General features: G+C 38.7%; 1 protein-coding gene across 1 annotated transcript in view; it reads left to right on the forward strand.

The window, feature by feature from the left end:
* The window catches only part of DTNBP1 (dystrobrevin binding protein 1), a 2114168-nt gene that overhangs the window by 259957 nt on the left and 1834638 nt on the right, over nt 1–19573 (forward strand). The window contains exon 4 of the mRNA XM_044065204.1: nt 13838–13898. Coding sequence (XP_043921139.1) covers nt 13838–13898 — 61 coding nt within the window. The remainder of the gene's footprint in view (nt 1–13837; nt 13899–19573) is intronic.

Genomic DNA, 19573 nt, shown 5'->3' on the forward strand with positions numbered 1-19573 from the left:
AGTTGTGTTACTATCTGTATCTTCAAAACTAGCAAGGTTATGCTAATACACAGGTCTGAAAAAATAGTCATCCATGTTTTGTTTATTAGCATCTATAGCTGGAAAACTGCTACTGTATGCGAATACTCTCTTCAGAAAAAAATATAAAGCTTGGTAGTATTATATTGTCATTGTCACCATTTGGATTTGTTTCTGGAGTTTGCCCTGCAATTGTTCCTATGGGTACAGCTGCATGTATGCAGGTGTTTAAATGGTGATGTACATTTCTGCATATAGTGGAGTTAACTGGGTTTGGTGGGGATTTGAAGCTTGCCAATGTATCATGTAGAAGTAGGTAGTTTGTCTTAAAGAAATTTCTAAAGGTACATTGGGTGGAAGGATCTCTAGATGTTCTTCATTCCACATTGCTGCAGTCCTAACCATTGGGTAGTCCGCTGTCCAGTCGGCCCGAATACCAAAGTATATGGCTGACGTCGGTCAAGGCGCATTAGACTGACGTCAGAACGTCAGGGTACTAATGCGCATGACCGACGCCATTTCTTCAGTCTTTTTTGCCGCATGGTCCGATGCAGAAGCAGTTCTTGCGAGTGCAGGTTGGCGTTCTGAAATATTTCCGAAGTCGGAGTTTCAGACCGAATCAAAGTTGGCTAAGTACCCCGTTGGGGAGCATTTTCGTTTTTTCTTGCCTCAGTATTTAACCGGATGTCAGAAAAAGTGAATAACTGTATTTCTTGTGGGAAACAGATACCTCATAGGGATTACCATACTCTGTGTATACCTTGTTTAGGGCCTGAGCACGACGTTGTTGGTTGCCGCTCTTGTGCTAGATTTAATAAACGCACTATTAAGAGAAGGTTAGACTGTGCCAGGTTAGTGTTTGGGAAGCGTTGTAATTACAAAATGCCGCCGGATGCTCCGACGCCCGCTTCTAAGAAGCGCAAAGACAAAACAGCGAAGCCCAGGGTTGATGAACCGGCAGTCCCGGACGTCGGTTCTTTAGAAGGCTCTGTGGAGCCAGAGGTTTTGCCAGGAGTTTCTTTGCAGTCTCAGGCAGAGACTTTATTGTTACAGGATGTGCCTCTCAGGAGGTAGGCCAGGCTGAGGGGGCTTCTCAGGTAACTGTTCTTCCCTCTGTTCCCAAGATAGTTAGAGCTTCTCCTACTGTTGCCAAAACTTCTTTCAGAGGTAGGCCAAGTTCAGCTACAGTGGGGGTTTCTCCTAGCACTTCAGGTTCTGTGCCTAAGAAACATATGCTTAAAATGGCAGAAGATTTAATTACTATGATTAGAGGCTCTATGCCCCCTCCTGATAAGAGGCCTAGGGTGGAACCTGAGTTTCAGAGTTTGGAACAGTATTCAGAGGCTTCGAGTCTTCTGCGGAAGACTTACAGGACTTTCCTCCTTATTCTGATTCTGATGTGGATGATTCCACACCTACAGCTTCTCCTCCTGAGGATTTCTCATTTTCAGAGACTCTGCATTCCATGAGGGAACACTTTAAATGGGAAGGCCAAGATTACTCTGATTCCAGGAAAAGGCTTAGGGAATTCTTATTTTTACCACAACATAGGCCCTTAGCTATACCTCCTGTGTTGAATGTGGTGGAAGATGTTTTTGCAGAGGCTTCCCTGAACCCTGACTCTTTGCCTCCTGCTCCTGTTAAACCTGATAGGTACTATAGGGTGCCCGAAGCTCATAAGTATTTGTTTAAGAGTCCTAGGGCGGACCCAGAAACTGTTTCTCAGGGGCCTAAAGGTGTTAAGGCCTCTGTGGTTAAAAATCCTGTTCCCACTGATAAAGAGGCAAGGGCTTTGGATAGGTGGGGAAAGAAAGTGTATACTTCTTCCACTCTAGCCATGAGAGCGTTGAATTGTCAGTTTCACATGCTAAAATATCAAAATTTCACAATTGAAATCTAAGGTGGATGCTTTGGCGGAAGGTATAGAGTGTAAAGAGTTGCTGGATTTACTTCATGTGTCTGAACAAGTGGGTAAGCATTCTTTGCAATGTGGTTTTGATGCTGTGCAGGCCTCCTCGAGGGTGGCTGCCACTAGTTCTGTTCTTCGCAGGCATGCCTGGTTGAGGGATCAGAATTTAGCTGAGCATGTTAAGACGAGGATTTTGGATGCTCCTTTACAGTCTGATGTGTTGTTTGGTTCGCCTGTGGAAGCAGTCCTGAAGAAAATGGAGGACAAAGCTAAGTCTATGCAAACTGTTAAAGATTTTTTGCAGGTGCAGCCAAGTTTAGTAGAAATTGGCCTACTAAGGGATGGACATATCCTGCTTATGATTCCCAGTCTAGGGTAGGTCTAGACGTGGTAGGGGCAGAGCTCAAGGTTCTTTAGGCCTAGAACAGGGAGTTCACCTGCTCAGACTTCTGGTGAGGGCAGGGGTCAGTCCTTTCGTAAACAGACCCAATGACCTGCTTTTTCAGCTGCCAGTAGATTCTCGCCTGGCAGCTCCTTTGGGAGGAAGACTGTCTCTTTTCAAAGAAAATTGGGATTTAATTACTCAAGACAGATGGGTGTTGGATATCATTCACCACGGTTACAGGTTTTATTTCCATACATTGCCCCTTTCAAAGGCATGCCAGACGCCTCCTACACAAAGGAAAGAGGCTCACAAGCAAATTTCTCTGTTACTCCAAATAGGGGCCATTCAGCCAGTCCCTGTATCGGAAAGGGGCCTAGGATTTTATTCTCGCCTGTTCCTAGTACCAAAGAAGGGGAACACGTGGAGACCAATTTTGGATTTATCTATCCTCAACACTTATCTGGACATTCCCAAGTTCAAGATGTTGACGTTACAACAGCTTTTACCTCTGCTGGGCAAAGACCACTGGATGGTAACTTTAGATCTCAAGGAAGCTTACCTTCATGTGCCTATAAGACTAAGTTGCAGGAAGTATCATGCTTCGAGCTGGAAATTCTCATTATCAGTTCTCTGCATTGCCCTTTGGCTTATCTACTGCGGCCATAGTATTCACAAAGGTTCTGGCTCCAGTGATAGCTTACTTCAGATTAAAAGGAATTCAAATCTATCCTTACTTGGACGACTGCCTGATTCTGGCTCAAGAAAAGGAAGACCTTCTACAGCATCTGGAATATGTTATAGCAGTGCTAAGATGCCTAGGGTATTCTGTGAACGAAATAAAGTCCAGTCTAGTACCCTCTCAAGACATGTGCTTTCTGGGTGTGAGACTGAATACAGCAGCCCAGATGGCCTTTTTAACCCCGGACAAACAACAGAGTCTATCCCTTTACTTTCATCAACTATCTCATCAGTCCGTGCTGACTGCAAGGACAGTCCTTCAAGCATTAGGGTTCATGGCATCTTGTATTCTGGTGCTTCCCAATGCCAAACTGCATATGAGGAAGCTGCAATGGTATCTCAAAAATGTATGGACACAGCACTGCCAGGATTTGGACACTGTCATTCAAATAATACCTTGCATTCAAAAGGAATTTTTGTGGTGGGCTCAGGAATGTCACCTAAACAAGGGACTCTCTGTGACCCGGCCAGAGGCGAGTCCGATTCTAACGACAGATGCCTCAGACATTGCTTGGGGTGCTCATCTAAATGGAAAGTGGATACAAGACAAGTGGCCTGCCAGACTACAGCATCTACATATCAACATGAAAGAGATGTTAGCAGTCCAGTTTGCATTAATGGCTTTCAAGGAGTTACTTCTTCCAGGGCAGGTGTTGATTCTAACAGACAACACAACTGTCATGTGGTACATCAACAAACAAGGGGAACACATTCTTACCCATTGTGCAGACAAGCAATGATTTTATGGGAGACTGCGCCAGCTTGCAACTAACTCTTCAGGCAAGGTTTCTGCCGAGCACAGAACTCCTTAGCAGATGTGTTAAGCAGGCAAATCATGGATCCCCACGAGTGGAAACTGGATCTTCATGTATTTCAAAGGTTGACAGTGTTCTGGGGAACTCCAGACATAGATCTGTTCGCTTCTCCACTAAACCACCAGCTGCCAAAGTTTTGCACAAAGAGGTTACATCACACAGCTTGGAAAGTGGATGCTCTTTCTTTCAGTTGGAAAAATCTTCATGTGTATGCGTTTCCACCTCTGCCTCTTCTTCCAAAGGTGCTTTTAAAGGTCAGACAAGACAAGCCAAGGATGATTTTAATAGCTCCAGATTGGCCTCGGCAGCACTGGTACCCATTACTGAGGAGTCTAGTAAAGAAGCCTCCATGGCCTTTACCCTTGATTCCACACCTTTTGTCTCAGAGAGAAGGTCACCTGCTCAATGTCAAGCTTCATTCTCTTCATCTAACAGCATGGCATATTCTGTTTTGAGAGACAGCCGGTCTCAACTTCCTCAACAAGTTTTAAATGTGATTATGGAAGCTAGAAGACCTAGTACACGGAAAGTGTATGCAGAAAATGGAAGAGATTTTTATTTTGGAGTGCAGCAAGGAATTTGGAGATTTCTGAGCCTAATTTGAGTGTGGCTCTTCAATATCTTACTGAGTTATTGGACAAAGGTTTGTCCTTCTCTTCCATTAAGATTCATGCTGCAGCAATTTCAGCTCACTATGATTGTGACCCACCATTGTTTTCGCATCCTTTGTTCAAGCAGTTTCTCAGAGGGGCAAAGAATATAAGACCCCCACGTAGAGCTCCTACTCCTGCTTGGGATCTCAATTTTGTGTTGGAGAAACTTACTCTACAACCTTTTGAGCCTCGGCTACTGCTGAATTGAAATACTTGTCATGGAAGACTGCTTTTTGTTGGCTATTACTTCTGCAAGAAGGGTTTCTGAGTTGCAGGCCCTTATGGCAGTAGAGCCCTTTTGATTTTCCATAAGGATAGGGTATCATTACGCACTAATCCTTCCTTTATGCCCAAGGTGGTTTCTAGTGTGGCTTTAAACCAAACTATTCATTTGCCTACTTTCTATGCAGATCCCCAAAATAAAGGGGAAAAGATTTTGCACACTTTAGATGTACATAGGCAGTTGCGTTATTATTTAAGCAGGACTAAGGATTTCAGGCAGTCTCAGCAGTTGTTTGTTTCTTTTGCTTTGAGTTCTCAGGGCAAGCCTGTGTCTAAGCAAACTATTTCTAAGTGGATTGGGTTTTGCATTTCTTTTGTTATTCCCATCATGGCAAGGAGATTCCAGCTGGGATTAGGCCTCATTCCACTAGGGCTACAGCCACTTCAACAGGATTTTTAAGTGGGGTGGCAACTAAGGATATTTTAGAGGCAGCTACTTGGAGTTCAGTGCATACTTTCTCTAAGCATTACCACCTTCCTCTTTACTCTAAATCTAGGGCTGGTTTTGCCACAGCCATTTTGCAAGGCATGTTGGCAGCTCCTGCTTCTTTATGATTTGCCAGCCTCCCTTACCTCTGCTTTGGGATTCTACCCAATGGTTAGGACTGCAGCAATGTGGAATGAAGAACATAGTACAGTTTTGTACCTACCATAAATGTAGATGTTCGAGGATCCACATTGCTGCAGTCCAATTTACCTCCGCCTTCCCCTCTGTGTTTAGGGGTGGTGGTGTGACTTGCTATATATTATTGTACATCTGTATATATATATATATATATTGTATATAAGTTTGGTGCAGGGCTTTTTGGTGTTTTGGTTTGGGCCTTGTCTTTTTAGGGTCTTCTGACATCTGGGGCAAGAAAAGACTGAAGAAATGGCGTCGGTCATGCGCATTAGTACCCTGACGTTCTGACGTCAGTCTAATGCGCCTTGACCGACGTCAGCCATATACTTTGGTATTCGGGCCGACTGGACAGCGGACTACCCAATGGTTAGGACTGCAGCAATGTGGATCCTCGAACATCTACATTTATGGTAGGTACAAAACTGTACTTTTCAGTTTGTCCTTGTTCTGGTTTTACTCCATATTTTTATACTATTTATTTATGATGCTTATTATTCAGAAAATGCATGCTGTTGCAGTGCCTGTTGCTCTGTGTTTAAGTAGCAATGCTTTAATGACCATCAGGTAAGCTTGTCTGAGATTGTAAGATGCAAGTAAGCTTTAATAAGCATACTGTTAAAGAATTACCAACATTGAAAGCCTTTATGTTGTTGAAATGCATATGGCAGTGTTTGTAATAACGGACAGGATTATAGTATTTTCAAAAGCTCATTACATTTGTTGGAGACTTGCAGTCATCTTTGTAGGCTTTACCCGTAAATTAAACAGAATGCCAGTCTATCATGCGTGGTCCATAACCTGTGCAGTAATCCTTTACTCAATTTATCTTGCGCTTGTTTCTTGTTTGCTGTTCAATTTTTACTTTGATCATGTTTTCCCCATGAAACAAGTAGATACTTGCTGTCAGGCAGCAGGTCTTTTTTGGAAAAGAAACATTTTTACAAGTGGGGTTATCACAGAGATTGCTACTTTCAGCATGTTTGAATACAAATTATAATTAGAACTGCAGTGCAAGAAGTGGTTTGAGTTGAGTGCTGCTTGTTTTTTTATACTTGATTTTGACTGGCATTCCAGTAATCTATTTAAAAAGTAATGTATTTTTTCATGCCTCACAACCTTTTTGTTTCCATTTAGATATTAAGTAAGCTGTCATATAGCCAATGCATTCAAATATGTTTTTTCTTCTACACTTCATTTTGTCTTGATTGGACTCTCATAATGACGGTTTGGCACCCAGGGCAGCGTATTTAATTAAAAGTTCCAGTTTTTGGGGTTTTGAGCATAGCTCCACATCTTAACATTGGCCGCACTCATTCAACTGTCTCCTGCAGCCCCCCTTTGATTTGAAGTCACCAGCCGCCACTGCTGGTAACTACAGTAGAAGTGTATAGTAGTCCTGATATCAGCACTTAAGAGATAGCTAGAGGCTTGTCAGCGGCATTATAACTTGATTTTCAAACTGAAACTAAAATACTGCGGAAAGGCAGGATGTCGTTGCAGTGCAGATTTCTGTAGGCAGGATCAAATAACAGGGACAAAAAGAGACAGCAAGCTGAGCATGCTGATTTAATATCCCGCTGTTCTCCTTTAATTAGACAGTAAGCCTCACCTTGGGTTATCTTATTCTTTGTATAAACTGGATTTTATATTTTTGTGATAGTTTTGCTCTGTTTTTTGTCTGTGCTTGATGACTACATTTATTGTTAAGCTTAATTGTAAATAGCTCTGGGGTTTGCTGTTACTAGTCAGCAAAGCATACCTCAGTATATATAATGTCACTTGAAATGGATTTTATATTTTCATGTAGTTTGTGCTTTTTCACTGTTTAACTGTAAGCAACATATCCCCTGTATATATTATAATACACATATGTTTTATTTATATGAAGTTGTACAATTTTATATACAGTAAAAAAAAAAAAAAAAAAAAAGGCTCCAAATGGAAACCAAGGAAAATGTCTATATTGTCTGCTTATAATACATAGAATTTAAGTTGGCTGCAAAAATATGTCATTATAAAGAGAGAAGCTCAAAGACAGATCTGTGTATCATTCACTTTGTAGTATTTTATTGCTTAAACCTTTCTAGGTTTATAATTGTGCACTTTTTTCAGCAAATCCTAGATTTTTTTAAAACATTACCTAAGGTTGCCTGTTTCTATCTTTATGGGAAAAATACAGGTATATGTGATACAATTCAGGAAAGCAGACAGAAACAGATTATACTGTGTAAAGAAGTCACACGTGGTAAGTTTAAAATGTTGATAATGTACACTGCACGTCAGCTGCTATGTACCATGCTGTCTCGAACATGAATAGTGATAGCTATGTTCACCTTAAATCTACTTGTAACACCCTCTTCTCTGTGTTCCTATGACAAAGGGCTTTAAATTACATTTTCTCCCTCCTGGTGGATTATTAAACTTAGCAGGGTTGTTAAGCAGCAGCATAAGTTTAATTTATACAAAAGGTGTTAGCTAAGCAGTTATTGTATGGTTTCTTTGTAAGGGTAATTTTGAGGAGCACCTCACCAGTAACCAGTGGCGTAGCTAGAGTTTGTGCCGCCGGAGGCTATCTGAGTTTGCTGCCCATCCCCCTCACAAAAATCATGGTCAAATGGGGCCTCCCATACACAGCCCTTCTCCCCTGCAGCCATTGCAGTGTGCCATTACTTGGCTATTTCTCCCCATTTGCCATAAATACTGTAATGTGCATACTGCTTCATGCTTTACTTCTGCAATGATTATTTCAATTTCATTTAAAACTTTTATTTTAAATTTTATAGCACAAACACTGATATACATCTGCTAAACAAAGCAATACCTTCTCTGCCCTTGAAACTCACATTCATTGAAACAGCATTGGAACCTACATTCAAAGAAAATGCATTGGGCCAGTGGCAGATAAAGTTTACCTTTGGGCTGTTTTCAAATCATAGGCCCCTTGAACACATATTTAGGACCATGCAAGCATACATGTGTTCTTTGATTTTAATTTTATTGTTTTGAACATTTTTCCAGTTAGCAATGAAACAAAACGCAGGAACCAATAATGACAAAACTGCCAAATTTAGAACATTTCCATCTTAAAAGTCTACACAAACTTCTGTCATTATGATCCACCAATATCAGTAAATATGTACAACCTCTGCCAAAGTAAAAGTTATCTAAATAATTCCACATTAAAGAGATCTGTAACTAATGAAGAAGTTGCTTCTAGCAAACAACTTTATATTTCATTGTTTCATCTACAAATAGTGTCTGTTGCCCTTGAAGAATAAATTGCCTATGTTACATTAAAAAAAAGATAAGCTAGTAATGCTGCAATGGAGACTAGAAGGCAAACTGATAACAGGTTCATAGTTACTAGGTATCTCCTCCAAAGGAGGACATTCTCAGGACTGCAGCGTCCACCCCCTTTAAAGTACAACAAATTACAGTATAAGCAATCCATCACATACTGTGGGGGTAGAGCCCACAGCCTTCTGTATCAAAAGCAAGTGTACTACCTGTTGTGCTACTAACAATGCAAACAAACTTGGCATAAGCAGCATTAAACTTCTCTTCCCCTGAAATTCTCAGCTCCTTGTAAAGTCCATTTGACACTCAACTATATGTCTCAACTTTGCAACACAAGAAGTCCGGAAAAAGCCAAAATTTATTGAGGGGTGGGCAAAGGCCCAAAACCAGGGACACATTTTAAACATTGCTTGTATAATCTTAGAATGTTGCTAGAATAAAATGTTTTGTGTTGCCATGCGAGTCCTGAAGTATAGGAAGACTCAAACTTAAATGGCTGTCATTATTTAGTGAATTTGGTTCTCACTGATTTGCCAGAAAACCACAAATTTTAAGAGGAACAGACCAAAAGTGTGAGCCAAACATTCCATACATTCTGTGAAAATCTGGACAGTTGAGAGCTGTGGACACAACTCCTTGAATCAAAAGTGGTGGTATGGGAAGAAAATTCATGCTCTTGTTTCTTGTACCTATGGTACAGGGTTTGAGCCTGAGTAACACTAACCACCAGATACAAACATGCTGGGGCATTTTACACATACACACACATACTCCCCTACCTGTAGTGGCAGCAGCAAGCAAAATGAATGATCCCCGCACACACAGGAACAGGACAATTGTTGATCCCCTTAATTGGAATAGAACACTCTGCAGCAGCAACATGAATGATCCACTTGTTGGCAGCTGAAGCAGCAAAATGAATGTTCCCTTTACTTGGAACGGGTTGGCAGCAGCAAGCAAAATGAATGCTCTGATTCCCTTACTCACACACACAAGAACAGAACACTCATTGGTAGGGAAATGCTGTACTGTATTTCAAATTATGTCCATGGGAGAGGACGTCGTACACACAGATGTGATGCTGTGAGACCATTCTTAAAGAAGAATGCCCTTACTTAAAAAAAAAAAAAAAAAAAAACTTTTTTTCTTAAACTATTAAAGTAAATATGACAGTCCCAAAAGTGTTGCCTGGGGCTGACAGCCCCTCACTGCCCTGTAGTTATTCCACTACCAATAACCAATCAAGCAAAACAGTTTTGAAATGTATGAGCTATCATAAGAATTGTATTGTTTGTATTGGTTCATTCCCTAGAGTGGAGCACTGGAAGTATGCATTGTCCACCTCCAATGGGCTGAGCCCAAGTCAAATTAAGTCCTCAAATTTCAAACAAATGTTTGTATCTCTGGAACCGTAGGGAGGGTCACTAAAGAAGGGTAAATGGCAAGCTCTTCAGTATAAACTGTTTTTTAGTGATAGCATTCTTTAGGTTCTAGGTCTTGAACTGAATTTTATAAATCACTGAAAACACAGTGACTTTTAAGTTTGTAATATTCTGTTAACTTAAAATATATCTCTGCAACTATTCAAGATACACGCATACTGTCAGAAGCATTTTGTTCATCCAGCTGATAGCTTTCATATGAGGTCAAGCAGTTTTGTCTGCACTATATGGTTGTTGAGGTTTTTAGAAAAAACTTGAAATTTATGCCAATTTATATAAATATTATAAAAATAACATTCATATCTATTTACCTGCATTAGACAGAGGTAAAGTACCAATGCATTTGTGTTTGCTGTTATGTAAGTTTTCATATTGTCTTTTAATATTCTGAATGTAGCACAGTTTTGAAATTATTAATGCAGATATGAGCAAGCAATGACAGTAGGATGTAAGTGCAGAACCACTTGGAAGCTTCACTCAGCTGTAATGAGTTAAAAGATAGGATAGTTGCGAGCAATCCTGTAAATGTGGTGCATTTTGTTCATTCAGTATTTTACTAGAATAGCTTCAGTAAGATATCACACTGATAACAATGTGCTGCAAAACAAAATTAGGAGTACCAGGCCATCCAACTTACTTGTGAGCTTGTGTATCTCATGCAAGACCCATCATCAAATATAATTTATCCTTCTGTTCTTACTCTAAAGGGAACTTATCTTTAGAATGTGTTTAGAGAAAATTCACCTAAATAATTCCTGCCTGTAAAAAATTGTTTTACATGAAAGGCTGTTTCTTTGGTTCCTTTTCTATTTCAAACCATTAAATAATGGGGATGTAACACTTAGCCTACTGGTTGCACCAGTATCCTTGGTTTCCTCACCAGCCCCAGACTAAGGTCTTTTTGAGCCCGTGGTGGGTAAGTTGAGTCCAGTAGATCTGCTGAATGAAGAGAAGATCAGAGGCAGCTAATGGTCAGCTGCAGGGAGGAATAAAAAATAATTCTCTGGATTCCTGGGTTGTTCCTCATGTTTGTGGTGCATCAGTTGGGGGTTCTGGGTCATGATTTGGCCTGAACACTGATAATCCTCAAACTATAAAGGTATGCAATACTGGTATGATACCCTTTTTAAAGTCTGTGACAGTGTTGAAAATTTGTCTGTTACCTCAACTGCAATGCAATGGCTCTGCAGTACAAAATATTAGGTTACAACAGTGTCAGAAGTTTAATTATGTTATTGAACCTGGACTGTGAAGTCAAAAAGGAGAAAGTGGCAAGAAGTTGAAGACTTTTTTTTTATTTTTGAAAGTATTATAACTGACTTTGGAAAGAGAAAGTGAAAAAAATAGGAGATGTCTTTAACCTTTGAAGGTACTGTTTTAGAGTGATCAGTCAGCAGTATGACAGGATTTGTTATTTCTGAACCAGTATTTCTGATTCAGTTCACAAGCTGCAATCTGCCATTGTGCTTTGATTTTTAAGTTAAAATAAGCCTAATCAGCTGTACCTGCTCTCCTTCTCTACTCCCATGTTAGTAGATTAGTTGGTATCTCCAGAATGAGGTTAGCATTACTGAAATGACTTGGAACCCACACAAATAGGTAGCTCCAGCTACCAGCAGAAATCTACGGCTCGAGAAGGATTTATGAATATAATTATGATATAGTAAAAGGTAACGATAATAATACCTTGTATAAACACTCAAGGATTTACCATACTTATCAAAAGTTTTTATTTGCCATCTTGGAACGTGTACAGGTTAATTTGAATGGAGGTGATTGCAAGACCTTACTAGAAGCCAGATAGGTCAAGTGGCAATTAAAGATGAATGCAATTCAGTATCCAGGCATAAATTAAAACATTTCCTTCCATCCCCTACTTATTTTGTGATCCAACAAATTTTAAATGTCATTAAGAAACATGCACTGAGGGGACGGAGATGATAAATAACATTGTGTACTGTTTTTCGACCACTTGTATGTTTTTTCACATGAATATATATATATTGATACAACATGTTTATTTTAAAAACTTTTAGGTTGAGTTTTAGGAGTATCTACCCTTCCTTTTAAAATTTAAGGATTTCAATTATCTAATTGATTTTAATTGATTGAGTGACATTGTTTTATTATACAAGGCATGTGTTGGGGTCAAGAAGTAGTCATAGATGTAAACTGAATAAACAATTTATGAAATTTAGAAATAGAACAGCATAACGGAATGACCAGAAATATTTAGTCACAAGTACAATGGTAAAAAGTAGAATTTTGAAATGGTGGCAATGCCTTCAGATTTCTTCTATATTAAGTAAGCATAAGAATACAATTTCAGACATGATAGAAGTAAATGTTAGGAATATAACGCAAACAGTTGCTTGAGGGAATATAGTTTTCTGTTAAAATAAGTTGTATAAACTTTAGAATGTACAAGATAAAACTACAAGTCTTTCACTTAAAAATAGGTACGAAGTAGTTTAGAAAAATTGATTGCTTCCAAAGATTGCATATGTGCATTAAAGAATGGCTTAGGTAGTGAACATCCAGCCAATTATGACTTTTACGTTATTAAATGTATGTATTATTGGTAGCATTATCCTTTTAGAATAAAAAAAGGGTTGAATGGCATCTGATGAATGTCGTGTCACACGTCCTTTGCTGTCTATATAGTTATAGTATGGATAATACCCTACTAAATGGGGCAAGTGGATGGCTCAGTGGTGCAGCGGTTGCGTTGTCACCTCACAGCAAGAGATTCTCCGGTTCGATTCTCAGCTTGGGTGCCTTCTGTGCGGAGTCTGCATGTCTTCCCTGCATCTGTATGGGTTTCCTCCGGGTACTCTGGTTTCCTCCAATGTTACAAAGACACACGTCCGGAGCATTTTCTCCCAGGCCTCCGCTGAAAATTGGCGTTGTTCCAAGCCAGACTTTCCCGGTAAACTAATAATAAATAAATAAAATTATTGACCGTATCATTTAGTTCTTTGCATTGTACATTACCAGATAGTTCAGATGTGTTGCTTTGCCTCTTTGGTTCATCTAATACAAGGCATCACCTGTCTAAATCTAAATTCACATTAGCCATTATGTTCAAATATTGGAAAATAGACCCTTATTCATGGAATACACAGTTTGTGATAGTGTGCAACAGATTTAATAGGTGGACATGCTCAGATAGAGACAAAAAGAATGGACAGACTACTGGAGTTTCTGTTTATTTTTGTTCTATTTGGACATGTATCCAATTTAATTTGCATGCTTATTCATGTTTATATTTATGTTTGTTTCACTTTTTAAACTGTTTCAGCTGTGATGTGGTGATTGTCGTTAATGTTCAATAAAACGTCGTTAAAAAATAAAAGGACCAAAATGCTTTCACTTTACTTTGTCCAGTAACGTACAGTTTAACTACATAAGCAGTCTTCATTATTCATTACATAACTGGGTGTGTATGTAGCACCCATTCTCCTAAGTATATTTATAAATAGTTTTTGAAGTTTTTTCTTGTGTTAGTTTGTATGCAACTTGCAAAGCTATGGGCTTTGCTCATGACAAATACTTAAACCACATGTCTGTCTAACTTTCTTCTCAGCTGCCTTGCCTGTTACTGTGTTTGAAATTGTAGGATATTAGTGATTAAAGGCTCTCACTTATGGTCTTGTTTATCCATTATATTTAGGTATGAAGATACATGGGCAACCCTCCACAGACAAGCCATGGAATGTGCAAAAGCTGGAGAGGTAAACATTTCTTGTAGATGTGTTACTGAACTTCATTTATTTGCTGTATTAGGTTTAGTAGATATTTTGGGAGATCTTCAAAATTTTCAAGTAGTCTTCTCAAGTTACACTAAAATGTACCATTGTTTCCTAATTGCATATGGCTGATTCTGCAAAAGTGACCATCAGATTTTTTTCTTCTTTCTCTTTCTCTCTCTCTTTTTTTTTGCATAGAGTTGTAAAAACTGTGTTGCCGTAGTAGGTGTTAACTGGCACATTTTAGATCCATTGCAGTAGGCACATAGTAATGAAGCTTACTGATATTGTTATGTTGTTGGGGGGGACAACTTTTTTTTGTATAAGACTGGTATCTACAGTTGAGTTGTGACCATTTATTTTCTGCTGCACTATAATGACCAGTAGTCAGCCAAGTGCCAAATGCCCATTTATATAACAGCACACTCCTACCTTTTCTCCATTGCAACATATTTCACTCAAATTCCACTCACTTTCTGAGAACCTTATTTGTATAAAAAATTTGTAATGTCTCCTATTTGTTGTTGGTTACCATGCCTGCTCTAGTTATTCCTTCTGTTTCTTGTTTATAAAAATATATTGCAAAACATTTGCAGAAAAGTCTGTCGGTGAATAGTACTCATTTATTTAAAGGAAAATAGCAAGGTCCGGATGATGGGTATCCTGCTTATGTAGAAAGTGATTCATAATGTCTATGAAAAATTTTAATTGCAACTGGAAAATATCTGGGCACTAAACTGGATCATGCTTGCTTCAGTTGATAGGCTGGCCATAGATCAAACTCTAATTAGCTTTTTTATTTATTTTTGTTAAAGAACTAGAGTTTGTTAGGAGTGATACTGTAGAGAAAGAAAATAATTTGCTACCATATCAGTAGTGAAACTTCTACTTCCGCGGTGGTGCAGCAGTAGCGTTGTTGCCTCACAGCAAGAGGTTCTCCCGTTCGATTCTCGGCTTGGGTTGGGAGTGCCTTCTGTGTGGAGTCTGCATGTCCTCCCCGTGCTCGAAAGACATGCGTTGAATGGGCGTGCCTTCGTTGAAGGTTGGGCGTCGGGTTGGCAACTCGACTCCATAAAAAACAACTGCCAATCATTAGCAGACTGGAGTTCCGCTGTGGCGACCCCTAACCTGGAAAAGCTGAAAGACAAACAACAACATCAGTAGTGAAACTTCCAAGAGTAAGAGCTGAAAGACAAGAGAATGTGTTTATTTTCAACATGACTGAATGTGTTTGCTTGTAAAATGCATGATTAGAAATTAGTGTGCAAGCCTCACTAAGTGGTGGATCTCGCCTCCCCTCCCCACACCCTAATTAGGACTTGAGATTTATCATCCTCCACACCCTGGACATAGAGATGTGCAGCATGTTGTTCTCTCTCATTTGTTTTGGCATTTGAAACAAAATAGCAGCTCACGTAATATGCACGCAAGTAGTGGCGATTTGGAGAGGCTGATACTGGCAAGTGGCTGTTGAAGGTGGAAACTGACTTTATTTTTTGAAAAGAGATATACACACCTCAGAACAACTTAGTACATACCAGTGTGTTGAATACTTTAAAAATTTCAACATCTGTTGGAGTGAACTGCTTCTGGAATAGGTGTATAAATATATTATACAATGACCAGAACCGAAGACCTCAAACAAACGAGGGAGACAGCACAGAGAAAAATAAGAGGATAATCCAGTACATTCTGCAAAACTAAAGAAACTTACCTGATTATCCTTTTATTTTCTCTGTCCCATCTCTCCCGAACCTTAAAAGTCTCCTGGCTTCTTTTTTTTTTTCTTAATAAATAAAAATAAAATAAAAAAAAGCAACAGAGATTTTCCTGTTTCAGTTGCTTCCTTTACAAAACACAAGTCCCATACACATGCGCAGTACATCATGAAGGCCCTAGCATACCATAGAAAACATGTAAGGGCACCACAGAGGCATTATTCAAAGACATTATTTAAGAAAAGTAAGTATTTTTTGTCTTAAATAATGTCATTGTATAATAGCAATAACCAACGATGTCGGTGTGGTATATTGAAGATTTACCCACGGTTGGCTTTATTTAATCATTCGGGCTTCACCTTCGTGATTAAACCACACCAACCATGGGTAAATCGTCAGTATACCACACCGACATTGTCAGTTATTGCTATAGTACTTCTTACACTGAACCCTTCTTGGTGGTTCCTGTGGGTTGGGTTTATCCTTTCCTACAGTGTGCATTCCTCTTTTTTTGGGAAGTTTCTTTGGTTAGGGACAGATGCATTCCTATAATTATGCACACTGACGTATTGCATAGATTACTTGACTAATGTCCCTGATGGAACCTTTTTTTTGCCTCTCCTGCAGGTCTAATCTGCTATCACTAGTAAAAGGTTCCTGTGTTTATATGCCCTTTGGTTTTGTTTGGTAAAAATTCTGAATTCCTGAAGAACAGTGGACATGAACAAAGGGTCATTATGGAACTGTTTGGTAGGGCTGGGTGCCAGAGTTTCTTCTGAGATTCTGCATGGAGAATGGGGTTGGGGACATTACCTTATAAGTTAAAATCAAGTTCCAGTCCCCCACCTGTAAGTAATATTCCCTACTAAAAACTGACTATTTCTCACAGTATTTTCTTAACTTCCATGATAGCAGTTTTTGGTTGAATATAAATACATGCAAGCATAATCTGTGGCCTCTCTAGTCTCTCAGGAGTTAGAGGCTTGGGTGTATTTTGGTCCTCCATTTTTTTGGAGGGACTTAAAGCCCGATAAAGGTACATCCCCATTTCCACTGTTGAGAGGAGCTTCCCAGTGTGTTTGTGGTGCCTTTTTCCCCATCCATTTTGTTCTTTGCCCATGCAGACAGTATAATGAGAAACTGGTGCTTTCCCACCTGCCTATTAAAAAAGAGGAGTTTAAGGAATCAATAGTGGAATTATTAGAGAGTTATTTGAGAAGATAGAAATATTGTCAGAAGTTATAGCTTGTGAGTGTTTTAAAATGAAATTGGAAGTTAAAAATAGGGGAGAAGTAAGAGAAAGACATATGATTAAGAAATAGAAATTAATTAGAGAAACTGACAAAGGTTAAAGTATTGCAGAATAAGGGGAATCTCTCAGAACAAGAAGAGGTGCAAATGCATGGTGCTAAAGAAAAACAAGGGAATATCTGGATAGTATGCAAGCGTTTAGAAATATTGCTGTTAAGGAACTATTTTTGATGATAATTCTGCAGCTCAAAAACTTTTAGCACAAAGACTTGTGCAAAAGAAAGTAGAAAGGATTGTTGCCAAAGTTGAGGAGCCTGTAACAAGAAAAATAACCAGAGTAACTGTTAGAAGTATTAAGACATATTTCGGAAATGTTATGAAAATTTGTTTCAAGCAGAAGAATGTGGAAATCAAGAAAGCACACAAATATTTGTGGAAGGCTTAATTATGCCAGTGTTAGGGGTAGACAAGGGTCAACAATTAACAGTTAAAATAGGAGAAGCCGAGATAAAAACGATGATGTATAATCAATCTTTAGGAAAGTCTCCAAGAACAGATGGTATTCCTGTGGAACTTTGGAAGTTAGGAGGGAAGAAAGTGATAAAGATCTGGAAGATTTTGTTTAATGGTATTTTTAAAGGAGGGGAACCACCGACATCTTGGAAGACAGCTATGGTGGTTGTATTGCCTAAGGAAAGTAAATACCCATCAGACCCACCTTCATATACATCCATTTCAATTTAAACCACGATTATAAAGTGTTTATGTCTATACTAAACAAAAGAATGGCAAATGTGTTGCCAGAATTTATGTATATGGATTGGTGTGGTTTTGTGGAGAGGAGGCAAACATTTGACAACATTAATAGAACAGTGATGATCCATAGAGAAGCAGAATGTAAGAAACTACCACTGTTCTTGGTGGGTCTTAATGTAGAGAAAGAATCTGACTGCGTAAGCTGGGATTTTATGAGTAGGGCAGTTTAATCATTTCCTTTCTCTGATGCAATGATAAGGTTAATTTTCAGGATATATGCAGGATTGGAGGCAAACATTAAAGTGGGAGGGTTCCTCTTTGATCAGTTGTGTTTGAACAGAGGCACCAGGGAGGGGTGTCCTCTTTCCACTTTATTATTTGCTTTATATTTATAGCCATTGACAAAAAACATAGGGGATTCAGAAATGCAAGGATATAATTGGTATGATTATCAAGAAAAGCTGGCATTATTGCAGATATTTTATACCTGCTACACACCACTGATGTGTCATTTTCTGGATTTAACATTTTGAAACAGTTTCAGGTGTTTTCTGGATATAAAATTAATGAAGATAAAAGGTTATAGCCATAAATTATGTACCAACGCATGAATTAGTTCAGCAATACCTGCATTTATGGGGACATGATATGTTAAAGTATTCGGGAGTATGGATTAAAAAAGCACAACTAAGCATACATGGAAAGAGACTAAACACAATTTAATACAAAACTGAGAAACTAGCTCTTATTTATGGATAGTAAGATACAAGCAGTGAAAAAGTGTTTAGTTTTGTTGGTTTTATATACAGGTCAGGCATATTTTTATCAAGTAAAAAGCAGCTCCACTGGTAGAAACACTCAGTCCAGGAATCACAAATGTGATACAACCAGAAATAAACTGAAGTTAAATAACTTTAATGAATAAAAACAGAGGAATTAATCTTCTTCTTACTAATTTCGTATAGATGCTCATAAATCCTTTTTCTTAGTGGCCGCTCGGTCTTGCCAACATAAAAACTGTGACACTCCATGCAAACACCGAGGTAAACCACCCCTTTTGATGCGCAGTTAAAATATTTTGTTGTACTAATCTTAAAGTTCCTAGAGGGAATGTGTAAACTATTATTATTGTATATGTGTACACACTGGTTGCATGCACCACATTTGTAGGTACCTACCTTGTTAGAAAAATGTGAATGTGTTTTTCTGTTATTTTTATTCTCAAATAGGCCCTTTAGATTAATCTCTCTTTCTTGTGAATCCAGGCTTGGCGGGTACAATTTTGTTAATGTCCTCCTGTAATGTCAAAACTGGCCAATATTTCAAAATAGTCTTTTCTACCTGTTGGGAGTCCCTAGTGTATGTATACACAAAGTTATTATATGACAATTGTCGGTCAGCCTCTTGAGTGTGCTCTAAAATCTTACCTTTCCCAAGTAATGGTGGATACTTAGATTCCCTGTTATCAAGAACCTCTTTAGCTAAATTATCCACAAGATGGACTGGATAGCCTCTCTCAAGAAAGAGTTTTTTTAAAAAGTCAACTTCTTTAAGAAATAAATCTTGAGTACTTGACATCCTGGATGCACGAATGAGTTGACCTTTTATTATACCCTTTTTCTGATAAAAAGGTGCCCACTATCAAAATGTAAGAATGTGTTGGAAAAAGTCGTCTTTCTATATATTTGGGATTGGAAAAAGTTGTTGACATAATCTTTGAATAAAAAAACATCCAAATAATGTAAAGAATTTTTGCTCACATTATGTGTGAAAGCCAAAAAATCTGTAGTGGAATTAATGTACGTGATGAAGTTTGAAAAACTGTCCATGTCACCATCCCATAATATGCAGATGTCATCCAGGTAACGTTTGTAGTAAGTAATATGCTCAGCCCAACCAGATGAAAAGATGTGTTTATTTTCCCAATAGTATAAT

The sequence above is a fragment of the Protopterus annectens genome, chromosome 3.part0 (assembly GCF_019279795.1).
Source record: "Protopterus annectens isolate FY-2018-M chromosome 3.part0, PAN1.0, whole genome shotgun sequence".
In the NCBI taxonomy this organism is placed as follows: domain Eukaryota; kingdom Metazoa; phylum Chordata; order Ceratodontiformes; family Protopteridae; genus Protopterus; species Protopterus annectens.